Genomic DNA, 20,031 nt, shown 5'->3' with positions numbered 1-20,031 from the left:
CTAATATAATTTAAGGATTTTTGCATCTATGTTCATCAGAGATATTGGTCTATAGTTCTCTTTCCTTGATGTTTCTTTGTCTGGTTTTGGTATCAGGGTTACACTGACTTCATAAAATGTATTTGGCAGTGTTCCCTTCCTGTCAATTTCGTAGACTAATTTGAGAAAGACTTATATTACTTTTTTTGTAAAGATCTGGTAGAACTCAGCTGAGAATCTGTCAGGTTCTTTTCTTTTTTGGAAAACTTTTAATTGCTGTTTTAATTTCATTACTTGATATTGATCTATTTAGGTTTTCTATATCTTTTCTGATTCAATTTAGACAGGTCGTGTGTGTCTAAAACTTTGTCAATGTATTTCATATTTTCCAGTTTATTGGAGTATAAATTTTCAAAATATGTTCTGATAATCCTCTGGATTTCAAAAGGATCTGTGGTGATATCTCCTTTTTCATCTCTGATCTTGTTGATTTACGTCTTCTCACTCTTTCTTTTGGTTAGTTTGCCTGAGGGTTTGTCAATCTTATTTATCTTTTAAAGAACCAACTTTTTGTTGCATTGATCCTGTGTATTGTTTTCTTATTACCAATTTTGTTGATTCCAGCTCTAAATTATTTCCTGTTTTCTACTGGTTTGGGAGTTAGTTTATTCTTTTTCTAAGGCCTTAAAGTGGAACATAAGCTTATTTATTTTAAATCTAATTCTTTAACATAGGCACTCCATGCTATAAATTTTCCTTTAGAATTGCTCTCACACTGTCCTAGATATTTTGATATGCTGTCCTTTGTTCCTGTTCATTTCTAAGAATTTCTTGATTTCTATTCTTATTTCTTCTTTGATCCATTCTTCATTTAAAAGAATATTGTTCAATCTCCATGTATTTATGTGGTTCCTATTATTTTTCTTGCTGTTGATTTCTAGCTTCATTCCATTATGATCTGATAGGATACATGGAATTATATCAATTTTTTGTATTTGCTAAGATTTGTTTTGTGGCCTAGAATATGATCTATTTTGGGAAAAGTTCCATGCATAGCTGAGAAGAAGACAGATTCAGCTGTTTTGGCATAGAATATTCTACTGATATCCACTAGGTTCATTTGAATTTTAGTGTTATCTAGGTTGGAGATATCTTCATTAATTTTATGTTTTGATAACCTGTCTATTGCTAATAAGGTCTATTAAAATCACCCAGTATTATTGTGTTAGGGACAATGTGGAATTTAGAGTCATGGAGTATTTTTTTTCTATGTAATGGAGTGTGTTGACATTTGGGGCATAAATGTTTACTGTCATTTTATCATCTTGTTGGGTTTTTCCTTTTACTAAGATGTAATGACCTTCTTTGTCTCTTTTGATTAATTTTTGCTTGAAATATACTTTGTCAGATATGAGAATAGCTACTCCTGCTTGTTTTTGTGGTCCATATGCATGGAATTTTTTGTCATCCTTTTACCTTCAGCCTGTACATGTCTTTGCCTGCAAGATGAGTCTCTTGTAAACACATACAGTTGTATCTTGTTTTTTGATCCATTCTGCTAATTTTTGTCTCTTAGTTGGGAGTCAAGACCATTAACATTCAGTGTTAGTATGGATATATGTTTGTAGTTTCCTGCATTTTGATTTTTTGCTCTATTTTATCTTGTCTTGATTCTCATTTAGTGGATTATCGTTCTGTTGAACTTCCTCTGTTTTGGAGCTTTGGGGATTGTTTTTTACTTCCTCTGTGTGCAGTTTATCTTTGAGTATTCTTTGTGATCCTGACGTGGTGTTCTTGTGTTCTTTTAGTTTATTCTTGTTGTGGAAAGTTTTTATTTCCCCCTCAAATTTGAAACTGAGCTTTGCTGGGTATAGTAACCTTGACTGGCAATTGTTTTCTTTTAGGGTTTGGAATATCTCAGTCCAGCCTCTTCTTGATTTTAGTTTCTGAACTGAGAATCAGAAGTGAGACTTATATGTTTGCCTCTGAATGTGACTTGATGTTTCTCTCTTGTGGTATTTAATGTTCTGTCCTTATTTTTTATTTTAGGCATTTTGATTATGATATGTCTTGATGAGTTTCTCATTTGACTAAGTCTATTTGAGGATCTGTAAGTCTAATGTATGTGGATGTCTATCTCATTTCTGATATTGGAAAAGTTTTCTCTAATTATCTCATTGAAAATGTTCTTAACGTCTTTAGTATGTATCTCCAGGTTCTCTTCTGTCCCAGTAATTCTTAGTGTTTGGTCTTTAAATGTTGTCCCAGAGTTCTTGTATATTCTGGTCATATCCTATAATTTTTCCCTTTATTACATTCTGTACTCAAGATCATATACCCCGTCTTCAAGGCCTGAAGTTCTGTCTTCAAGGGCTGAGGTCCTGTATTCTATGCGATCTAGTCTATTAGTGAAGCCTTCAAGTGAGTTTTTAATTTGATTGATTGTGTCATTCATTTCTAGGAGTTCTGCTTGGTTTCTTTTCACTTTTTCTATTTCTTTATTAAAGTGGTCTTTCATCTCCTGTGTATGCTCTCTTAATTCTTTCCCTAGATCTCTCTTATTTGTTTTGGAACTTCTCTGTTTTTTATGCATGAGTGGATGTCAAGGGATGGGAACTGAAGTTCCTCTCTGTTCTTCCCTGGATCCTTGTTGTTGGTTTGGGGCTTTAGTCTCCTCACTTGTTTGAGCTGGAGTAATGTCAAGGAATAGTTAGTTCAGTAGCAGAGTCTCTAATCTGTGAAATTTTAGTGTCCATACAGGTTCCAAATACCTTATGGAATGGGGTGAAATAAACAATTGTAATATCTATTGTAAATAAGATACAGCATTAAGTAAATACCCAGTTCCTGCTATGACATATTCAACATTAATTACCACCAATAAACAGGAATGGTGAGTTCAGCAATTGTCAACAGTAAAAATAATAACTATGAACTAGATCTGACTTTAAACAGCAAATGTCACTGAATCACTCACAGCAGTAATGAGTGCATCAGCTTTAACAGTAGAAGCAGGAGTTTTATAAACCAGTTAATACAATTAAGGGGAAAATAAAATGTGATAGGAAGTTAAAAAAGAATTCACAATTTCAAAAAGTGAACAGAGAGAGTGCAGAAGAGATGTGGCAGGTGACATTTACATGAAAGGTGGGGGAGAATAGAAGAAACAAAATATTAGGAGAGAGGGAGAGAGAACAGTTAAATTTGGTCATTAACAGGAAAAGATAAGAGAGAAAGAAAAACAAGAGAAATAAACAAATGAAAATAATACAAAACCAAACTATAATATACAATCCAAAAATACTGAACCCTCAAAAGACAATGCTAGGAAAAAAATAATCACACTTAAAAATGCTAAGAATGAAAGAAAAAGAAACAAGTATATTTATATATGTCCCTGACCAATCAGCACAGCAAGAATTTGCATGTGTACGTGCACATGTGAACACAGGCACACACAGAAAGAATAAAAAAAAAATCTTAACGAGAAATGAAGGAAACATCTCCACTGAGCTGGTTAAAATAGTTGACCAGATTGGGTGGTCACTGTCTGTGTTCAACAGTCTTTCTAACTCTTCTTGAGTAATATATGGATAGAGAGAGCAAGGGGGGGGGGGGGGTATTAACCCCTTCCTTTTCGGGTGTTGCTCTCTGAACACCAGTTGGAGCGGTCTAATATTAAAGCCATTTTGGCATAAGACTCAGCTTGCCTTCTTACCAGTATGAGGTGGCATGTATTAGGACATACTGTCTGTTGGTGTTTTGTCCATTGGGACCAGTTGGGTGCACTCCCAGGGTACCATTTCTGCAGTTGTTGGAGGAGAGGTCCAGAAGGTGGCACTGAGGTCTAATCAGGCCTCCAGGGCTTTGTTGGTAGGGTCCTTTTTTGAGAGACTAGATTGTCCCTGGTCTACATAGTAGTCAATCTCTTCTGCAAGATTCTCAGGAGTCTCCCATGAAATCAAATCATGGGACCAGAGTGCCAATCCTCCATTGACTGTAGAAACGGAGCCTCGTCCCTGAGTGTATTTACCCCTCCACCCCGTACAGTCTATCCACACCTTACGTTCCACCAGGCACATCCTCGGTCACTTGGTAGATACCTGCCAGGATATTGTGCTGTTTGTGGTTTGTCATTGTTGCTGTTTTCTGATCTGGGTTCCACAGCTGCCACTGCCATGGGGGCCCGAGATGGCTCCCGCCTCCGCTCTCCACAGCCAGTGGAGATACAGAGAGCACTTTTCAAGCACCAGCACGCAGTGTAGCCTCTGCATCAACTAAGATTAGGCAGCATTTTGATCTCGGGCTTTTCCGCACCAAAACTGTGTTCCTCCACCCTTTGTGGTGAATTCATGCTGGCAGCTCCCATGCAGTCGGCTCTAATATATTCTTTTACTAAAATTTTAACCTTTTAAAAACTTAGTTTTTTTAAAGTTAGCAAGAATTTTATTGATTTATTTTGTGGTACTGAGAATTGAACCCCAGGCCTTTTGCATGCTGGGTAAGCACTCTACCTCTGAGCCACATATCTAGCTTGATATATTCTTTCTTCTTTGTTTATTGTACCCAAATTTCTGAATCACTGCTTTGAATGTCCAGTACTGAATTTTAGTAAAATCCCTCTTTTGCCCACCTCGCTGAGACACTGGACACCCCCTGCTTTGGTCTGAAGCCACAACACAGCTTGGAGTGCATCTTCCTCTACTCTGCCAACTTCTGTCTCTGCATCTCACAATTAAGAGAATAAAAAGCAAAAAAATTTTAACAGACATGTCACCAGAGAAGACATACAAATGATAAATAAGGACATGAAAAGATAGTCACCATCATTGGCCACCAGGGAAATATGAATTAAAACTGAGTCGTCATGACACAACTATTGGCTGGCTATAATCACTTTTAAAAAACCGACAGTTCCCAGTGTGGATGAGGACACAGAGCAACTGGTTCTCCCATGCACGGCTAGCAGGTGTGCAATGTGGTTGGCCCCCCTGAAAAGCAGTCTGGTGGTTTCTTATGAGGGTAAACACACTCTTACCCAACCCAGTCATCCTTCTCCTGGATATTTACCCTAGAGAAACACAAACTTATGCCATGTAGAAATCTGTGTGCAGATGATTAAAGAGACTCTATTCATAATCATCACAGATTAGGAATCACCCAAATGTTCTTAGTGGGTAATAAACAGGCTATTACGTATCCACACAATGGACTGCTACTCAGCAAAAGAGGAACTACTGATACTCATTGCAATGTGAATGCATTAACCCCAACCCCAGTTCCCATTCCAAATTCTGACTTTAATTGTTACTAGTTAGAACTAAAACACAAAATAATAGAGACATACATATATTGTTAGGATGACATCTGTTAACTTACTAATACAGAATTTACCTTACTTACTAATACAGAAATTACCTTTTATGTTTTATCTCTCCTCATCTCCAGTTTGTTTCATATTGTGGATATTTATCATATTTATGTTCCTGTGTTTTCCACATACTAGGTTAAGTCTTAAAAAATAGAACAAAAAGCAGTATTTACAATAGGGCATTATAAATATTGTTCATAATATCATAAAAGTGTGAGTGGTCTGAAAGAGAAGGAATGTATAACCTTGAAAACTTATCCCGTGGCTTCAAATCTTCCAAATGTCAAGATGAGCTGGAAAATCCTCTTACAGTACCATGAAGGGCTCAGTGGTGCCCATCTCCTTAGCTTTCATCTGACCTGGGCTTTCTTGCACAGCTTCTGTTCTTTCCTGTAAGCATCTGCTCTGCGTCCCACTGAGGCACAGTCCTAGTAGGCTTTCCCCCCATATGCCAGGTGAGTGCCTTCCTGCCTTGGATTCTGTGTCACCTTTCTTGGACTCTTTTCTTGTCTTGCTGCAGCCTATGCTCAAATATCTTACACCAGAAGCTACAAGGTAAATTCAAGTCCCTCCATGCCTGAATGTTCCATTTTCTCTTCTCACACTTGGTTCCTTAGTTGGGCACCATTTTCTCCCAGAGCTTTGGAGGCTGACTTCTTTGGCTTCTTACCTGCTGGCACTTGCCTATACGGAAGAGAAAAAAAAAAAAAAAAATGCATCTCCTGGTCTCTGTAATTGACTTTAACTTCTCATCAGGCTCTTTCTGCCTTCTTTCTCGACACTCCCAAAATTCCCTATCGTGTAATTAACATGGGTGTAATTTTATTCATTTTACCAGCACAAGGTCCTTTCAATTTTTTGTTCCTTCCTTTATTTTCTTTGTTCTCTTCTATTTGAGTTTTCTAGGGCTGTCATGACAAAGTACCACCAACTGGGTGGCTTATTTACATAGGAATTTATGTTCTAATAGTTCCTCTGGCTGGAAGTCCAAGGTGGAAGTGCCAACAGGGTTGGTTTCTTGTGAAGCCTCTCTCCTCGGCTTGCAGAGGGCCATCTTTGTGCATCTTCATGTGGTCTTCCCTCTGTGCATGCCTGTGTGCTGCTCTGCTGTTCATATAAGGACAACAGTCATACTTGATTGAGGCCCACCCTGATGACCTCATTTTATCTCTTTAAGGACCTTCTCTCTAAATAGTCACATTCTGAGGTACTGAGGTCTCGTGCTCCAATCTGGGAATTTGGGAGGGATACAACTCAGTCCACACACCTTCTTTCAGATCTTTGGAGCTGTCCTTCTGACCTACCTACCTGCACAAATACATAGCTGCCCGCATAGATCTGGAAGAAAATACACCGACGATGGTCCCTGGTGCTTTCCTAAGCTCTGTATTTGATTCTGAGCCAGAAGCACCTCTGGGTTTTCATTTTCGCCTCAGACTGTGATTTCCATTGCTTTGATTTCTTCAGAAATGTCCTAATTTTGGAAACTTCGGAAAATTTAGATTGTGGTATCCTTTCTTGCTATGGTACTATGCTATAAAAACTTATTTTTCAAAAATTGTCTTTGATGAAATCTTGGAAGTGAAGAGACACATGAGATTAGTAACACACTGAACCCACCATCACCTCCACCCATGTGGTAAAAGATGACTCAGAAACCTCTTTCTATTGACTGAAAACATCAAATCCTTAATGGATCAAGGGTGTTGTTATTTCAGTAATGCCCCAGAGACAACACATTAAAAAAAGGAAGCCCTAGAAACCCAATGTGAGAAAATAACTGATAAATAGGACAACTTAAAGAATTTCAGCAAGTCAGACTTCTGAGTAATGTGAATTAAAGGAAGAACATACAAAAGTTTAAGCAAATAGAATCCTTTTGATTACATGTTATCAGTCATTTGAAAGACTTAATTGATTGCCTTAAATAGAAACGTTTAAATAAAATGGCAATACTTCGGTCAAAAATTAGTTGAGAATTTAATATTGATCTTTCTCATGCATTGTTAACATTACCCATTGATATATATTGTACACATCTGTTTTAGTCAGCTTTTTCCCTGCTGTAACTAAAAGACCTGACAAGAACAATTGTACAGGAGGAAAAGTTTATTTGGAGGCTCACAGTTTCAGAAGTTTCAATCCATAGATAGGAGGCTCTTCCTCAGGGCTCAAGGTGAGGCCGAAAATCATGAAGGAAGAGTGTGGTGGAGGGAAGCAGCTCACATGATGATCAGAAAGCAGAAAGAGACTTCACTTGCTAGATACAAACTACACACCCTAAGGGCACACCCCCAAGACCCACCTCCTCCAGCCACACCCTACCCACCTTCAGTTACCACTCAGCCGATCCCATCAGGGGATTAATTCGTTGATTGGGTTAAGGCTCTCATAGCCCGATCATTTCTCTTCTAAACCTACTTCATTGTCTCACACATGAACTTTTAGGGGACACTTAATATCTAAACCATAACATTCTACTCCTAGCCCCGAAAAGCTCACGCTCATCTCACAATGCAAAATACATTTAGTCTATTTCCAGGAGTCCCCATAGTCTCAATCATTCAAGATTTCCCTAAAGTTCAAGCCCAAGCCCCCTTTGAGACTCAGGCAAAGCTTGCATCATGAGATCCTCTAAAAAATCAAAAGCGATTTACAAGTATCCGATATATAAAGGGGCAGAGTGAACATTTCCATTCACAAAAATATGGGCACAGAAAGAAGGGATAGGACCAAAACAAGACTGAAATCCAGCGGAGCAAACAAGTCTGGTAGCGCCACATCTGGCACTTGGGGCACATGGCATCATGAGGTTCCGTCCAAAGGGCTTCTGTCACTCCACTCTGTGGCCTTGTTGGTTGCAGCCCAGATAGCCTTTCTTTTGGATGATCTCAGCTCAATTCCTGCAGCCTTCCTCAGAAGACATTCCATAGTACTGGCATTTCTTAATCTTGGGGTTCTCCACTGCAGCTCTGGCTTCCTCCTCTCATCTCTATGCATTGCCCTCTCAAGGGGTGCCCACAGGAACTCCGACCCTGCTGCACTTTGCCAGGCCTCCCAGACCTTCCTTTGAAATCTTCGTGGAAGCCTCTGTGACCTCCTAACTCCTGCCTCCTGTAATCCTGCAGATCCAGCACCAGGTGGTTCCCACCAAGGTCTGCAGCCATCTTGAGCAGTGACCAAACCTCCAGGGACCAAGGCTGTAGCAGCCTCTGAGTGCCTGGGTGGCTGAGCATATTGAAAAAACTTCTCATGCAAGAAGGGTGCCCCACTGGTCTCTTCTCAAGGGAACTTTTACTTTTACTTCCTTGAGTCTGAGATGGAGATGATCTTGCCAATTCCTGAGATACCCTCAAACCATCTTTCTTATTGTCTCTGGGCAAAGTCTTCAGCATTTCTTTAGTGGCAATAATGTCTTTAATAATAGTAATTTTCTTAGCCCCAGTTTTACTCTCACCTTTCAAGTTCAAGGTTTTCAAATCTTTCTGCTCTGCTTTCTGCTCCTGCACAATAAATTTGACTAAAAGCCACCAGCAATGTCCGTGCCACTGCCTGAATGCTATGCTGTCTAGAAATTTCTTCCTTCTGATTAAAAAGTCCATTGCTCTTAAAATAAGCCTCACAGAAAGTTTCAGAACACAGGCAAAATGCAGACTTCCAGCCAGAACACAACACAAATGGCCTTCGATTCAACTACCAATAGTGTTCTATTTTTCCTCTAAATTATCTGGAGCCTTGTCTTCACTGTCCATAGTCCTGTTGGCATTCTGGTCTTCTGAGCTCCCATCAGAATAGGCCATTAAGGTCCACTTACAACAATCTAAAACATTTCCAGCCTGCAGTGCTAAACATCTCAAAATTCCTCCTCCAAATTCCAAAAATCTCCAAAAGCTTCTGAACCACATGGTCAGATTAGTTACAGCAACAACCCCACTTCTTAGTACCAATTTCTGTTTTAGTCAGTTTTTTTACTGCTGTGACTAAAAAACCTGACAAGAACAATTTTAGAGGAGGAAAAGTTTATCTGGGGGCCCACAATTTCAGAGGTTTCAGTTCATAGACAGTCAGCTCCATTCCTCAGGGATCCGGGTAAAGCTGAACATCATGGTGGAACAGTGTGGTGGAGGAAAGTGGCTCACATGATGATCAAGAAGATATAAAATATATATCACTAACTACCAGATATAAAATATATACCCTAAGGCATGCCCCAATGTCCACTTCCTCCAGCTGCACCCTCCCTGCCTTCAGTTACCACTCAGTTGATCCAATCAGGGGATCAATTCACTTGACTCATGACTCATGAGTTAAGACTCTCAAAATCTAATCATTTCTCCTCTAAACCTTCTTGCTTTGTCTTATACATGAGCTTTTGGGGATACCTAATATCTAAACCATAACAGTATCCATAAACAATGTTGTTGGTATATTTTTAAGCTTAATGTGATATAAAAGTTATGTCCTGTGTATGTTATTCTATAATATTATAGAGATTATAAAATATATTATGATATTTTAATATTTATTCATATTGATATATACATCTCTTATCCATTCACTTTATCACTGTAGAGTATTCCACTGCATGGATATACCACAATTTACTTATTATTCTTCTCTTCAATTTTCCAAACAATACTACAATCCACATTCTTACCTGTTTCTTTGCCCAAATGTAGGAAGTTTCTCTGTGCCAGTGATCTTTAAACTTTTGATCACTTTTAATAAAAATATTTTGAGCATGAGACCACCACATATGAATATGATATCCTTTATAAATTACATATATAAACTACTGTATTGAATTAATATGTGTCACAAAGCTGATGAAACTTGGTCACATATTTTAGGAATATAAAGGTCAAGTTGTTCTTTTTAGTACTTAGATGTACACACCATTATTACTTTTTCTTCAAATTGGATAATCTGCTATAAACCTTCACTCACCTGTTTGGTAGGAAAAAATGAACTGGTCTTGTTTGGGCAACATCCACCTCATTCCTATAGTACAAGAATTTCAGGGTCTTGAACAGCCCGGAATATCCAGAAAGTGATCTCTAATCCCCTGTCCTTGCTGTTCACCACCCATCTGGTCCCAGGAAGGCAGACAGCTCACCTGGTTCCACATGAGGCTGAGGCAGGGGGACTTGGGGCCTGGCCCAGGCTCATTGGTTGTTCCACTCCTGCCGGGTGCTGCTTACTGTGCCTCCAGAGTCACATGGGTCAGTTCTGTTTGAGAGAAATTACTTAAAACTGTCTCTTTTTAGTGGGTTGGCCCAGTTCTTCCTCTCTAAGCCTTGTGACCCTCCCCTGCCACAGGCTCCTGGAGGTAAAAGAAATAACAAGTCTTTCTCCCCTTCTTCCAGAAGAAGCCCTCTTGGGTCTGTGTTCTAGGTACTGGGCAAGTTCTGTTTTGGGTCCTTCACTTCTTTTAACTAACACTTCTGAAGCAAGGAACACAGAAGCCTTTCCCTTCTGGAAAGGGAAGGACTCAGTCCCTATCTCAGTGCCTCCTCAGTATCCCCAAATGTCAGTAGACCAGGTAAGACTTACAAAGTATTTAGAACAGCACCCGACATGTGTAAACAGTGTTAAAGCAATTTCCCCGGGTGTTGCCATGATTGGGCAAGCAAGGGCAAGCTAGTGTCGCTAAACCATCTGTCTTTGGACTTCAGGGATTTTCTGTAAGCATCTTCATGTCCTTCAAAAAAAGGTCCTAACCCAATGCCAGATGCATGTCCTGTGACCTACAGTAAATTGCTATGCGGTTCAGTTACAATACCACGGTTTTCTGTTTCAGATTTGTGAATACTTTTAATGAGATGATCAGCATCACAATGGATGGCAAAGTTTTTGAAAACATCACCAGTCACAATGCCAGCAAATACCAGTTTTTCCCTTCTGGCATGTAAGTTATCTATTGACACTTGGCTCCAGATGCAAATGTGTTGTCTTTTTTGAGACTTTTAATACCAAGAACACTAACTACACTATTTTTCCTTTTCCTAGAAAAACCTTCACAGTAAGCTCAGTAGAGATTTCACAAGAGTGTCCACGTGCTCTTGAAACTTCCTACCTTGAATTTGGTAGTGCTTATACGTATGTGATCAAAAGGGAGGTTAGTAATGTCTAATATTAACTGGGCTGTAGAAGGTTGCCCTGTTGTTTTAGGTTTTGAAGATTTTTTTTTTTCTTTTTTTCTTAAATGCAAGGTAGAGTGGCGTCTGTTTAAGTGTTAACTATTGTGGGGTTTTGTCCAACAAGCCTGAAATTTATATTTTGAAATAAATGACTGGTTTTTTTTTCTTAAAAAATAAAAGGGAGGTTAGTAACTCGTTCCATCATATCAGAAGTTCTACTCACACTGTGCCGATGTGACTCTTCACAGTGAGGACATTCTCTTAATTTAATGAGAGGAATATTAGGATTTGTATTGTAAATGGGCTTATAATTAATTATTTATTTAATTAATTATTGACTTAAGATGCCCATTAGAGGAGAACCCTCAGACTGACTTACACTGACTAGAACTTCTCATTGACCAGTATCCATTACTTCCTTATATACTATTATTATTATTATTATTATTATTATTATTACTTTTGCCTGGGAGTTGAACCCAAGGTCTCAAACATGCTAGTTGCTAGGCAAGCTTTCTACCACTGAGCTACATCCTCAGCTCTTTTTATTTTTCTCATTTTGAGATGGTCTTGCTATATTGCCCAGGCTGGCCTTGAACTCACGATCCTCCTGCCTCAGTCTCCTGAGTAGCTGGGATTACAGGCGAGAACCACCACACCCAGGTCCTTACAGACTATTAACATGGACTTTAGGAACATATGGTTCAGAGAGATGGCATTGTTTTAAACGAAGCTGATTTCCAATCTCCTGTCTCATTTAAAAGGAAAATGCTAGTGAACATCTCCATTCCCTCCGAGGCCAACCCACACAAATATAGAAAGCAGCATTGCACCTGCACATTTAAAACGTGCACTTACTCCATAAATTGCTTGATGGAACCCCTGAAGTTCGAGCTCAGTTTGCCTGTGGGAACAACTCTTCTTCTAGAAGCTACCTTGACTTCAGTTTCAGCCTCCTGCTTTTGCCTTCATGGTTTAGGAAAACGGCTGCCCCACATCAGAGAAGTTCGAGGACATTCCACCCAACACAGTCAACATGGCGCTGCAGATTCCCCAGTATTTCCTTCTCACCTGTGGCGAGGTGGTCTTCTCTGTAACGGGACTGGAGTTCTCATATTCCCAGGTTTCTTGTTCATTGTCTTTGCCGCCCACCCCCTGATCTCCCCACCCCTGGCTTCATAAAATGCTGCTGGGACTTGATTTAAATCTGGAATAGCTGTATGTTTGTAGTTTTTTAAAATTCTCGAAAGCATTATGGTATTTTCCACAGATTAAGGTCTTTGAGATTGACAAGGGCGTCCCCGATTAAGAACAGCACACTGTAAACTTTTTAGCTGTGTCCGTTGTGTGTCTGAATTCCCACGGTCACACTAGAAGTTAGAGTCCTACGTAGGAAAAACAGTACTCATGACTCCTACCAGGATCATGATGGTAGGTTCTACATTTTGAAATAAGCTAATGCTACTAACTATTCATACAAGTGTTCATGTACAGGTCTGTGTCCTCGGTGTATTTAAGATTCAGTTGAGGTTTCTTTGTGGCTCCCAGTGAAAACATCAGATAAGACCTAGCTTTTTGAAGTTTTAAAATATTACTTTTAAGCATATTAGACAAATGAAGCAAATTTTGTTGATCTGCACATTAAATCTTAGTGTCTGAACTACTTTAAAACTGCAGTTATAGTTATTGTAACCCATGATTTCTAGTGTCTTCTATTTTTGTAGTAAAGACCATAACTGTGAGTTGAATGATTCCTTTCTTTGATGACCTCACAGTCTAACAAAGGAAATGACCATAATATAGGTGACAAGACTTTGAAGACAGGTTTCAGTGACGTGGTAGAGGAGCCACCAAGAGCAAGCTTGTATCCCCGAGAGCGGCCTCCACTTGGGGGGAGGACGTGCGTGGCTTTGTTTGGAAGCTCTCCTGCAGAAATTGAATCAGCTCACCTGTCGCTCTGTTCATTTGACTAGGAGGAGCACTGTGCGACTGTGTGGACAGGGAAGCACAGGGCTTCATGTGTGTTCCTGCAGGGGGTGGTTGGGTGCCTTGTCACCCATTTTGTGTGTAAACTAAGTGAGCTGGCATTTAATATGCACTTCCAGGGTAGGAAGACGGCCCAAGGAAGCAACCCAGTGAGCCGGGTTCTGCTCCGAGGCTGAGACCCGGACTGAGATGCACTTTCCTTTGTTTCCTCAGGCTCCTTCCAACATGAAGTCGGTGCTCCAGGCGGGATGGCTGCTGACAGTGGCTGTCGGCAACATCATTGTGCTCATCGTGGCAGGAGTGGGCCAGTTCAGCCAACAGGTACGGGACGGGCAAGGACAGTGGGTGGGCCTCCGCCTCATCCGTTAATGGTCATCACCAAGGCCCTTCCTAGCCTCCGCCAAATACATGGTCATGGCTGATGACTGGATCCAACTGCCAGACTGGCCAGATAGGGCTGCTGCCAACAGCCTCTCGCAGAGTGTGTGCTGATTCTTATTTCCACTTGGTGCCACACTTTGGAAGCTGACAACCAAAATGACCAGATGGGTTGAATATCTGCACCCGAGAGTGGTTCACTGTTGGAGGAACTATCTTTCCTAGCTCAGTGAATGCAGCTCAATAGCCCTGAACTAGATATGTTATCTGGAAACTTTTATAATACCAGAAGTGAAAGCCATCCTTGAGTGGTAGTAATTTTTCCAGCTAAAATAAAATGAGGGCTTTCTTGACACGTAAATTCAGCACTGAGGCGTCCAAGGCCTACCTCACGGTTGTCTGTCCCAGGCTTCACATTCCCCGATCTGCTCCCACCAGGGGTGTGCTGTTGCTGCAGGCTCAGGAGCACAGGGTGCACCCAGGAGTAACGTGGGGGTCTTACCTTGGCGAAGCTCACGCAGTCTTCTCCCGTAAGGGCGCTGCTGGGTCCACGTCCTTCAGGCACCAGCCATGTATCTCACGGCTTGAGTGTCTTAGAGACTTTCTTTCATCTTTCCCAAATCTTGTGTTTCTGTGCCTCCATGCTGTTAGAAAAATATTGTCTGTCATTTGGGCATTCAAGAGAAGCTGGCCAATCTGTGTCTGTATTGGTTCCTGCCAATTTTCCATAACAACTTAACCCACAGCAACTTCACCTAGGCATAGCAAGAAAATCTACACTCGGTATGCACATTCAGGTGACTTGTTTTGTCTTGTTTTGTCTTGTCTTGCTCCAACTCTGCAACTCCCACCGTCTTGCAGTGGGCTGAGTACATTCTGTTTGCTGCACTGCTTCTGGTCGTCTGCATAATATTTGCCATCATGGCTACATTCTACACTTACATCAACCCAGCAGAGGTTGAGGCTCAGTTTGATGAGGACGAAAAGAAAAAGAACGCAGAAAAGAATAACCTATATCCTACGCTGGGGCCCGTCTCACAGACAAAGATGTGAAGGTCAGGACGCAAGTGGAGGATGGACTGAGCCAGCCGCACCCTGACCTCTGTCCCCAGGGACGGACACCCCTTTGGATAGCCCTTGATGGGGAAGACTTCAGAATTGTGAAGTGAACCAAGAAGGCTATTTTCTAAGCAGCCAGCGATGAATCTAAAACTTCAGGAAAAAGTCTTTGTTTAAAGTCTTATTTAAAACACACACTTTTTTTTTTTTAACTCTGAGAGTACACAATGCATTTAACTCTTCTGACAAATGAATGTAGTTTGTGCTAACAATTTTTTAAAAGTAACAGAGTTTTCTATTTTTTTTCCTCACACTCCTGAGAAAACAATGTCAAATGAGGCCAGTTTTTGGCCAACACCAAAAGTAAAATCACAGGTTTCAAAAGGGTGTATAGTAAGCACCAGCTAGTATTAACTAATAACTTTACCTATTGGATTTTAGTTTAGTTTCTCCAGTCCCTACCTCTTTTTTAAACTATGTATAACTCCAAAGACCACTCAAGTGAAGGCCAGTAATGATTTTTTAAGTTTTGATGATATGAAATAAATTCTTGTTCTTAAGAGTATGTGTCATTGGGTAGGGTAAGAACTTTTTAACAGGTTGATTATGAAAGCAATGTATGACCATCAAAATTTTACCAGAAGTTGATAAAATCATTAACAAAAACTATGCCCACATGGGATAAATCCCAGGGACATGAAACATCAAGGTTTATTTCTTCTTCATCCTATTTTTTTCCCAGGGGGGACACCTGTATCTTTTATCATTAGGATCTTTTTATGTGCACATACGTATAAATCTCATAGTGGTTTTCTGTTTGAAGCAAAAATCTTCCAAAACATTGTTAACATTCAAAATCTAATTCATACTACAGATACTTGTCATTTAGTCACCCCAGATATCAGACTAAGAATGCTTTTACTTTGACATTCCTATACAAACAAGGGATAGCTCTTAAACAGACTTGAACATACCTCTGTAGACTGAGGAGGATTAGGAGGAACAGTCTGTGTTTGACCCTCAGGATGTTTCATACACAAGGCACCATGGGGAAACTCAAAGTCCAGAGTGAGAAACCCAAATGTGACTATCAAACCTTGCTCGATGCTTTTCCAGCCTTGGGATCAAGTCCTAATTCCTTAACAAGGGCCCATGAGGCTCTTTTTCCTCTGGACACATTTCACTTCTCTCTACATATTCTGTTTCTTCCTGGAACACATCAAGTTCTGCTTTCTAGGTCAAAGGCAAAAAAAAAAAAAAAATCAGATCCTGAGGCACATTCTCTACCATCACCTCCTCCCCCTCCACCTGGTTAAGTCCTCTTCATTTTCACATCACTTCCTGCAAGAGTGTTCCTCTCACCCCTCCCTCCCTGCCATATTAGGTTGAATTCCTGCTCTGAACTCCCACGATGTACCGTAACATTGTTGGACCTCAGTGTCTACTGACTGTCCAACTTTCCCTAGATGGAAAGCTCTGTATATATCTTGTTCACCAGTCTGCAGAACATGGCACTCTTCCATTTTTTAAATAAATGTTTTTAAATCTTACACCATGAGAATGAGATGAAAGAAGCAGAGAACTAACAAATTTAATGGAATTTAATCAGTATGATTTGACTGAGCCTAACAAACTCTGGTATAAAAGACTAGATACAGGGGATCACTAATTCTGCCACTCTGAGGATTTTTACCCCCTAGTTTACATACTGTACCTTTGCAACCAAAAGTTGCAGTGATGAGCACTCATTTTGCTATTGTCCTACTCTTGACAATAATTGAAAGAGAGATAATCCTAAATCCTTGAGAGAGGTTCTAATCCCGGCTTGTTTTATAGCTGGGTAACATTGGGCAACTCTTGATCCTTTAGATCTCACTTCTGTGAATAAAGAAAACACCAGGTAATCTGAGACCTCAGAAATCCTGTTTGAGAGCATCTGACATACGATAGGCTTCCCAATATTCGAATGAACCAAATCTGATACCAACACTTTTCATGCTTTGTGTATGGATAGAAATGACACCCAGAGGATCTTCTTTGGCCTTAGAAGGGCACTAGGAGGGTGCACAGAAGAGCTCGTAGACTTTGCCCATCAGGGTGGACTTTTCAGAAACATCTGTCCTGGCTCACTCTCGGCCACTTCTTTCAAGCATCATCAAGACAGAGATGCCAGCATGGGGCTCTATTTGTAAGATCTTGGACAATGGCACTTGTCCCAGGGTAATGGTGTCGGGGGGAACACATGAGGTCACATCAATAACCTCTGCTCTTCCACTCCTTCCTGGCAGTTTGCGTGTGTGTGTGTGTGTGTGTGTGTGTGCGCTTTACATCTTTTGCTAAACCCCATGATGATTAGTGTATAAACAGAATAGCACACTGACTTGAACACTGACTGTTTAAGTACAATTCTACATCAGGTGGGGAGGGAAGCCCCTAGGACATATTTCCTAGTTCATACCCAAATCCAGAAGACTCTCAGAAGTAGTCACAATATACCCTATGAATATTTTTCATGTTGGCTTATTCTTTTTTGTTCTTGTTCTTTTTAAATATACATGACAGTAAAGTGTATTTTGACATATTATACATACATGGAATAGAACTTATTCTAATTAGGATCCCATTCTTGGGGTTGTACATGATGTGGTGTTTTACTGGTCGTGTATTCATATATGAACAGAGGAAAGTTATGACCTGTTCATTCTATTATCTTTCCTATTCCCATCCCTCCCCACCCCTGCCTTCATTCCCCTTTGTCTAATCAAATGAATTTCTGTTTTTCCCTCCCTCCTCCCATTGTGAGTCAGCATCCACATATCAGAGAGAATACTGGCCTTTGGTTTTGGGGGATTGGCGTATTTCACTTAGCACAATAGCCTCTAGTTCCATCCATTTGCTAGCAAATGCCATAATTTCATTCTATTTATGGCTGAGTAATATTCCATTATGTACACATACTGCATTTTCCTTATCTGGAAATTTTTTGCATCCTCATTTTTCTTAATGATAAACAATAGTAAATAACAAGTATCAAACTCTAAATACATGCGGACAGCTTGCTCACAGCCTTCTGAATTAAATGTAAAGCATTCAGTCCTGCCACAGTAGAGAGCTATTATTCCCACTCCCCAGAGAAAACAGGCACAGAGAAACTGAGTCACCTGCCAAGGCCGTCCCTACCATCTGGGTTCCAGAGCCCAGGCTGTCAGCCGTAGACTCTTGCTGTCCACATTTGGTCTAGAGTACAGATTAAGTCAATCCTATAATAATAATAAGGAAATTTTTTGACCCACACTTTGGAGGGATGGGAACTAAAGAACAGCCATCCTGCATAAGCTGCCCAAGGCAATGTACCCAAGTGGCTGAACCAGGATTTGAACCAAACATGCCTGAGCCAAGAGGGAGACCTGCCTCTCACCTATTAGGCTGCAGTGTCTCCTTTCACTTGACAGAAAGCAAACCTGTGATGGCTGTGGCCATGGAAAGGGGGAGGAGCAAGGCGAAGTGGGTACAGAGGGCCTCAGAGGCCACCATCCACCCGAACCCCAGCAGGGACGCCCAGGCCTGCCTCCATGGACAAGAGGGCCATGTGTAGGGAGGCAGGGCTGGAAAATTCAGACTTAAAGGACAGACCAGGAAAAATCAACCACCTTCGCCCTCCTGGAGGGAGCCGGGGCTACCATCAGTCCCTGCCGTGGCTCTGAGTGCTGAACACCACACTGCCAGGGAGGCCCCAGCAGGTGGTTCCCTCAACAAGGCCCTGAGCCTACCATGCAGACGGGCAGGGGCTGGCAGGCAGGGCTGGGCAAGGCCCCAGGAGGAGCCTCTTTCATTTACTTAATTTAAAAATTCTGGCAAAATATACAGAAGAGAAGAATGGTCATTTGTAAGTGTGCGGCTCAGCGGCATTAAGTGCATTCACGTTGCTGGGCAGCCCTCTCTGCCATCCGTCTTCTGGACTCTTCGTCTGCAGAACTGAAGCTCTGTCCCCATTTCACACCCACTCCCCATCCTCCCTCCTCCCAGAGGCAGTCCTCCCTCCCCTGCCCCGTCCTGTGATGTCCAGCGCTGCGGGCTCTCCGGACAGTGTCCTGGGTCGGGGCTTTGGCATCAAATCCTGATCAAAGGCAGCGAACGGGGAGGAGACCTGGGCCTCAGGGCTGCCGGGGTCATCGGCAAGGCCACGGCCGCACCAGCCACTGCAGCGGGAGAAGGGCTTTCATCTGGTCTTCCAGCATCCTGGTCCCTCTGGTGGTTTGGAACCACTTGGGTTTTCACTTGATGTCACGTCTGACTTGTTCTAATGAGACTCCTCCGCTCTGGCTGTGTTTAAAGACTCAAAGGGAACAGGAACCAAATCTGGTAGGTTGCTATTCTGGTGTACTGGAACAAAGAGCCAACACTTCCTAGGGCTGAATGTTCTGGAAGCCCGAGGTCGGGGCGGGGGGTGGGGGTGTCTGTTTGATCTAAATAGAGGACAGCGCCCTGTTTGGGAACTTCCTGTCTTTAGGGCTGAGTCAAGTGTTCCCTGAACAGTTCCCATTTCATAGGTTGCTCCTAAAAGGTTCCAGTCCCCATCCCACATGAAAGAAGGAAAGAGGCACAGGCCGTGGGTACTGAACTCCAACTTCACAGTGGCCAAGGGGAAGCAAAAGCCCCTTCCCCAATTTATGCACTGGGGCAGAGATGGCTTCTCAGCCTCCAGCAGCCCCTGCTGTTCAGTCGGGATTTTAGTCTTCAATAAGATGAACCTTCAGTAAGACTGACCTTCATTGAGAACGACCTTCAGTGAGATTGGCCTTTAGCAAGACTGCCTTCAGTGAGATTGACCTTTAGACTGACCTTCAGAGAGAATGACCTTCAGTGAGACTGACCTTTAGAGAGACTGACCTTCAGAAACCAACTTTCAGGAAGATGGATCTGAAAGAATGACCTTTAGTAAGACCAAAACTCCAGTAAGCCGTGAGTCTTTCCTGGGTCCTTGGCTCACTTTACAAACCTGGATAGAATGCATAATAGGTCCCACTCAGCTTCTAAAAGTCACAACCCATGTTTGTCCACTAATTTTTCACTAAGGGCCTATAGCAGGCAGCCCAGCAAAGAAAGAATGAAGGAGAA

The 20,031-nt window shown here is 41.4% G+C and overlaps 1 protein-coding gene across 1 annotated transcript in view; it reads left to right on the top strand.

The window, feature by feature from the left end:
- Positions 1-15,470, top strand: part of SLC15A1 (solute carrier family 15 member 1) — a gene marked incomplete at its 5' end in the record, with an annotated part of 55,670 nt that extends 40,200 nt beyond the window's left edge. Inside the window, 5 exons of the mRNA XM_079136263.1 lie at positions 11,151-11,258; positions 11,360-11,468; positions 12,470-12,613; positions 13,690-13,797; positions 14,716-15,470. Coding sequence (XP_078992389.1) covers positions 11,151-11,258; positions 11,360-11,468; positions 12,470-12,613; positions 13,690-13,797; positions 14,716-14,907 — 661 coding nt within the window. The 3' untranslated portion in view covers positions 14,908-15,470. The remainder of the gene's footprint in view (positions 1-11,150; positions 11,259-11,359; positions 11,469-12,469; positions 12,614-13,689; positions 13,798-14,715) is intronic.
- Positions 15,471-20,031: the final 4,561 nt, after the last annotated feature.

Source organism: Sciurus vulgaris (assembly GCF_902686455.1).
Source record: "Sciurus vulgaris genome assembly, chromosome: 4".
Taxonomy (NCBI): Eukaryota; Metazoa; Chordata; class Mammalia; order Rodentia; family Sciuridae; genus Sciurus; species Sciurus vulgaris.
The sequence above is the reverse complement of the archived record's forward strand: the minus strand, read 5'-3'. Positions and strand labels throughout refer to the sequence as shown.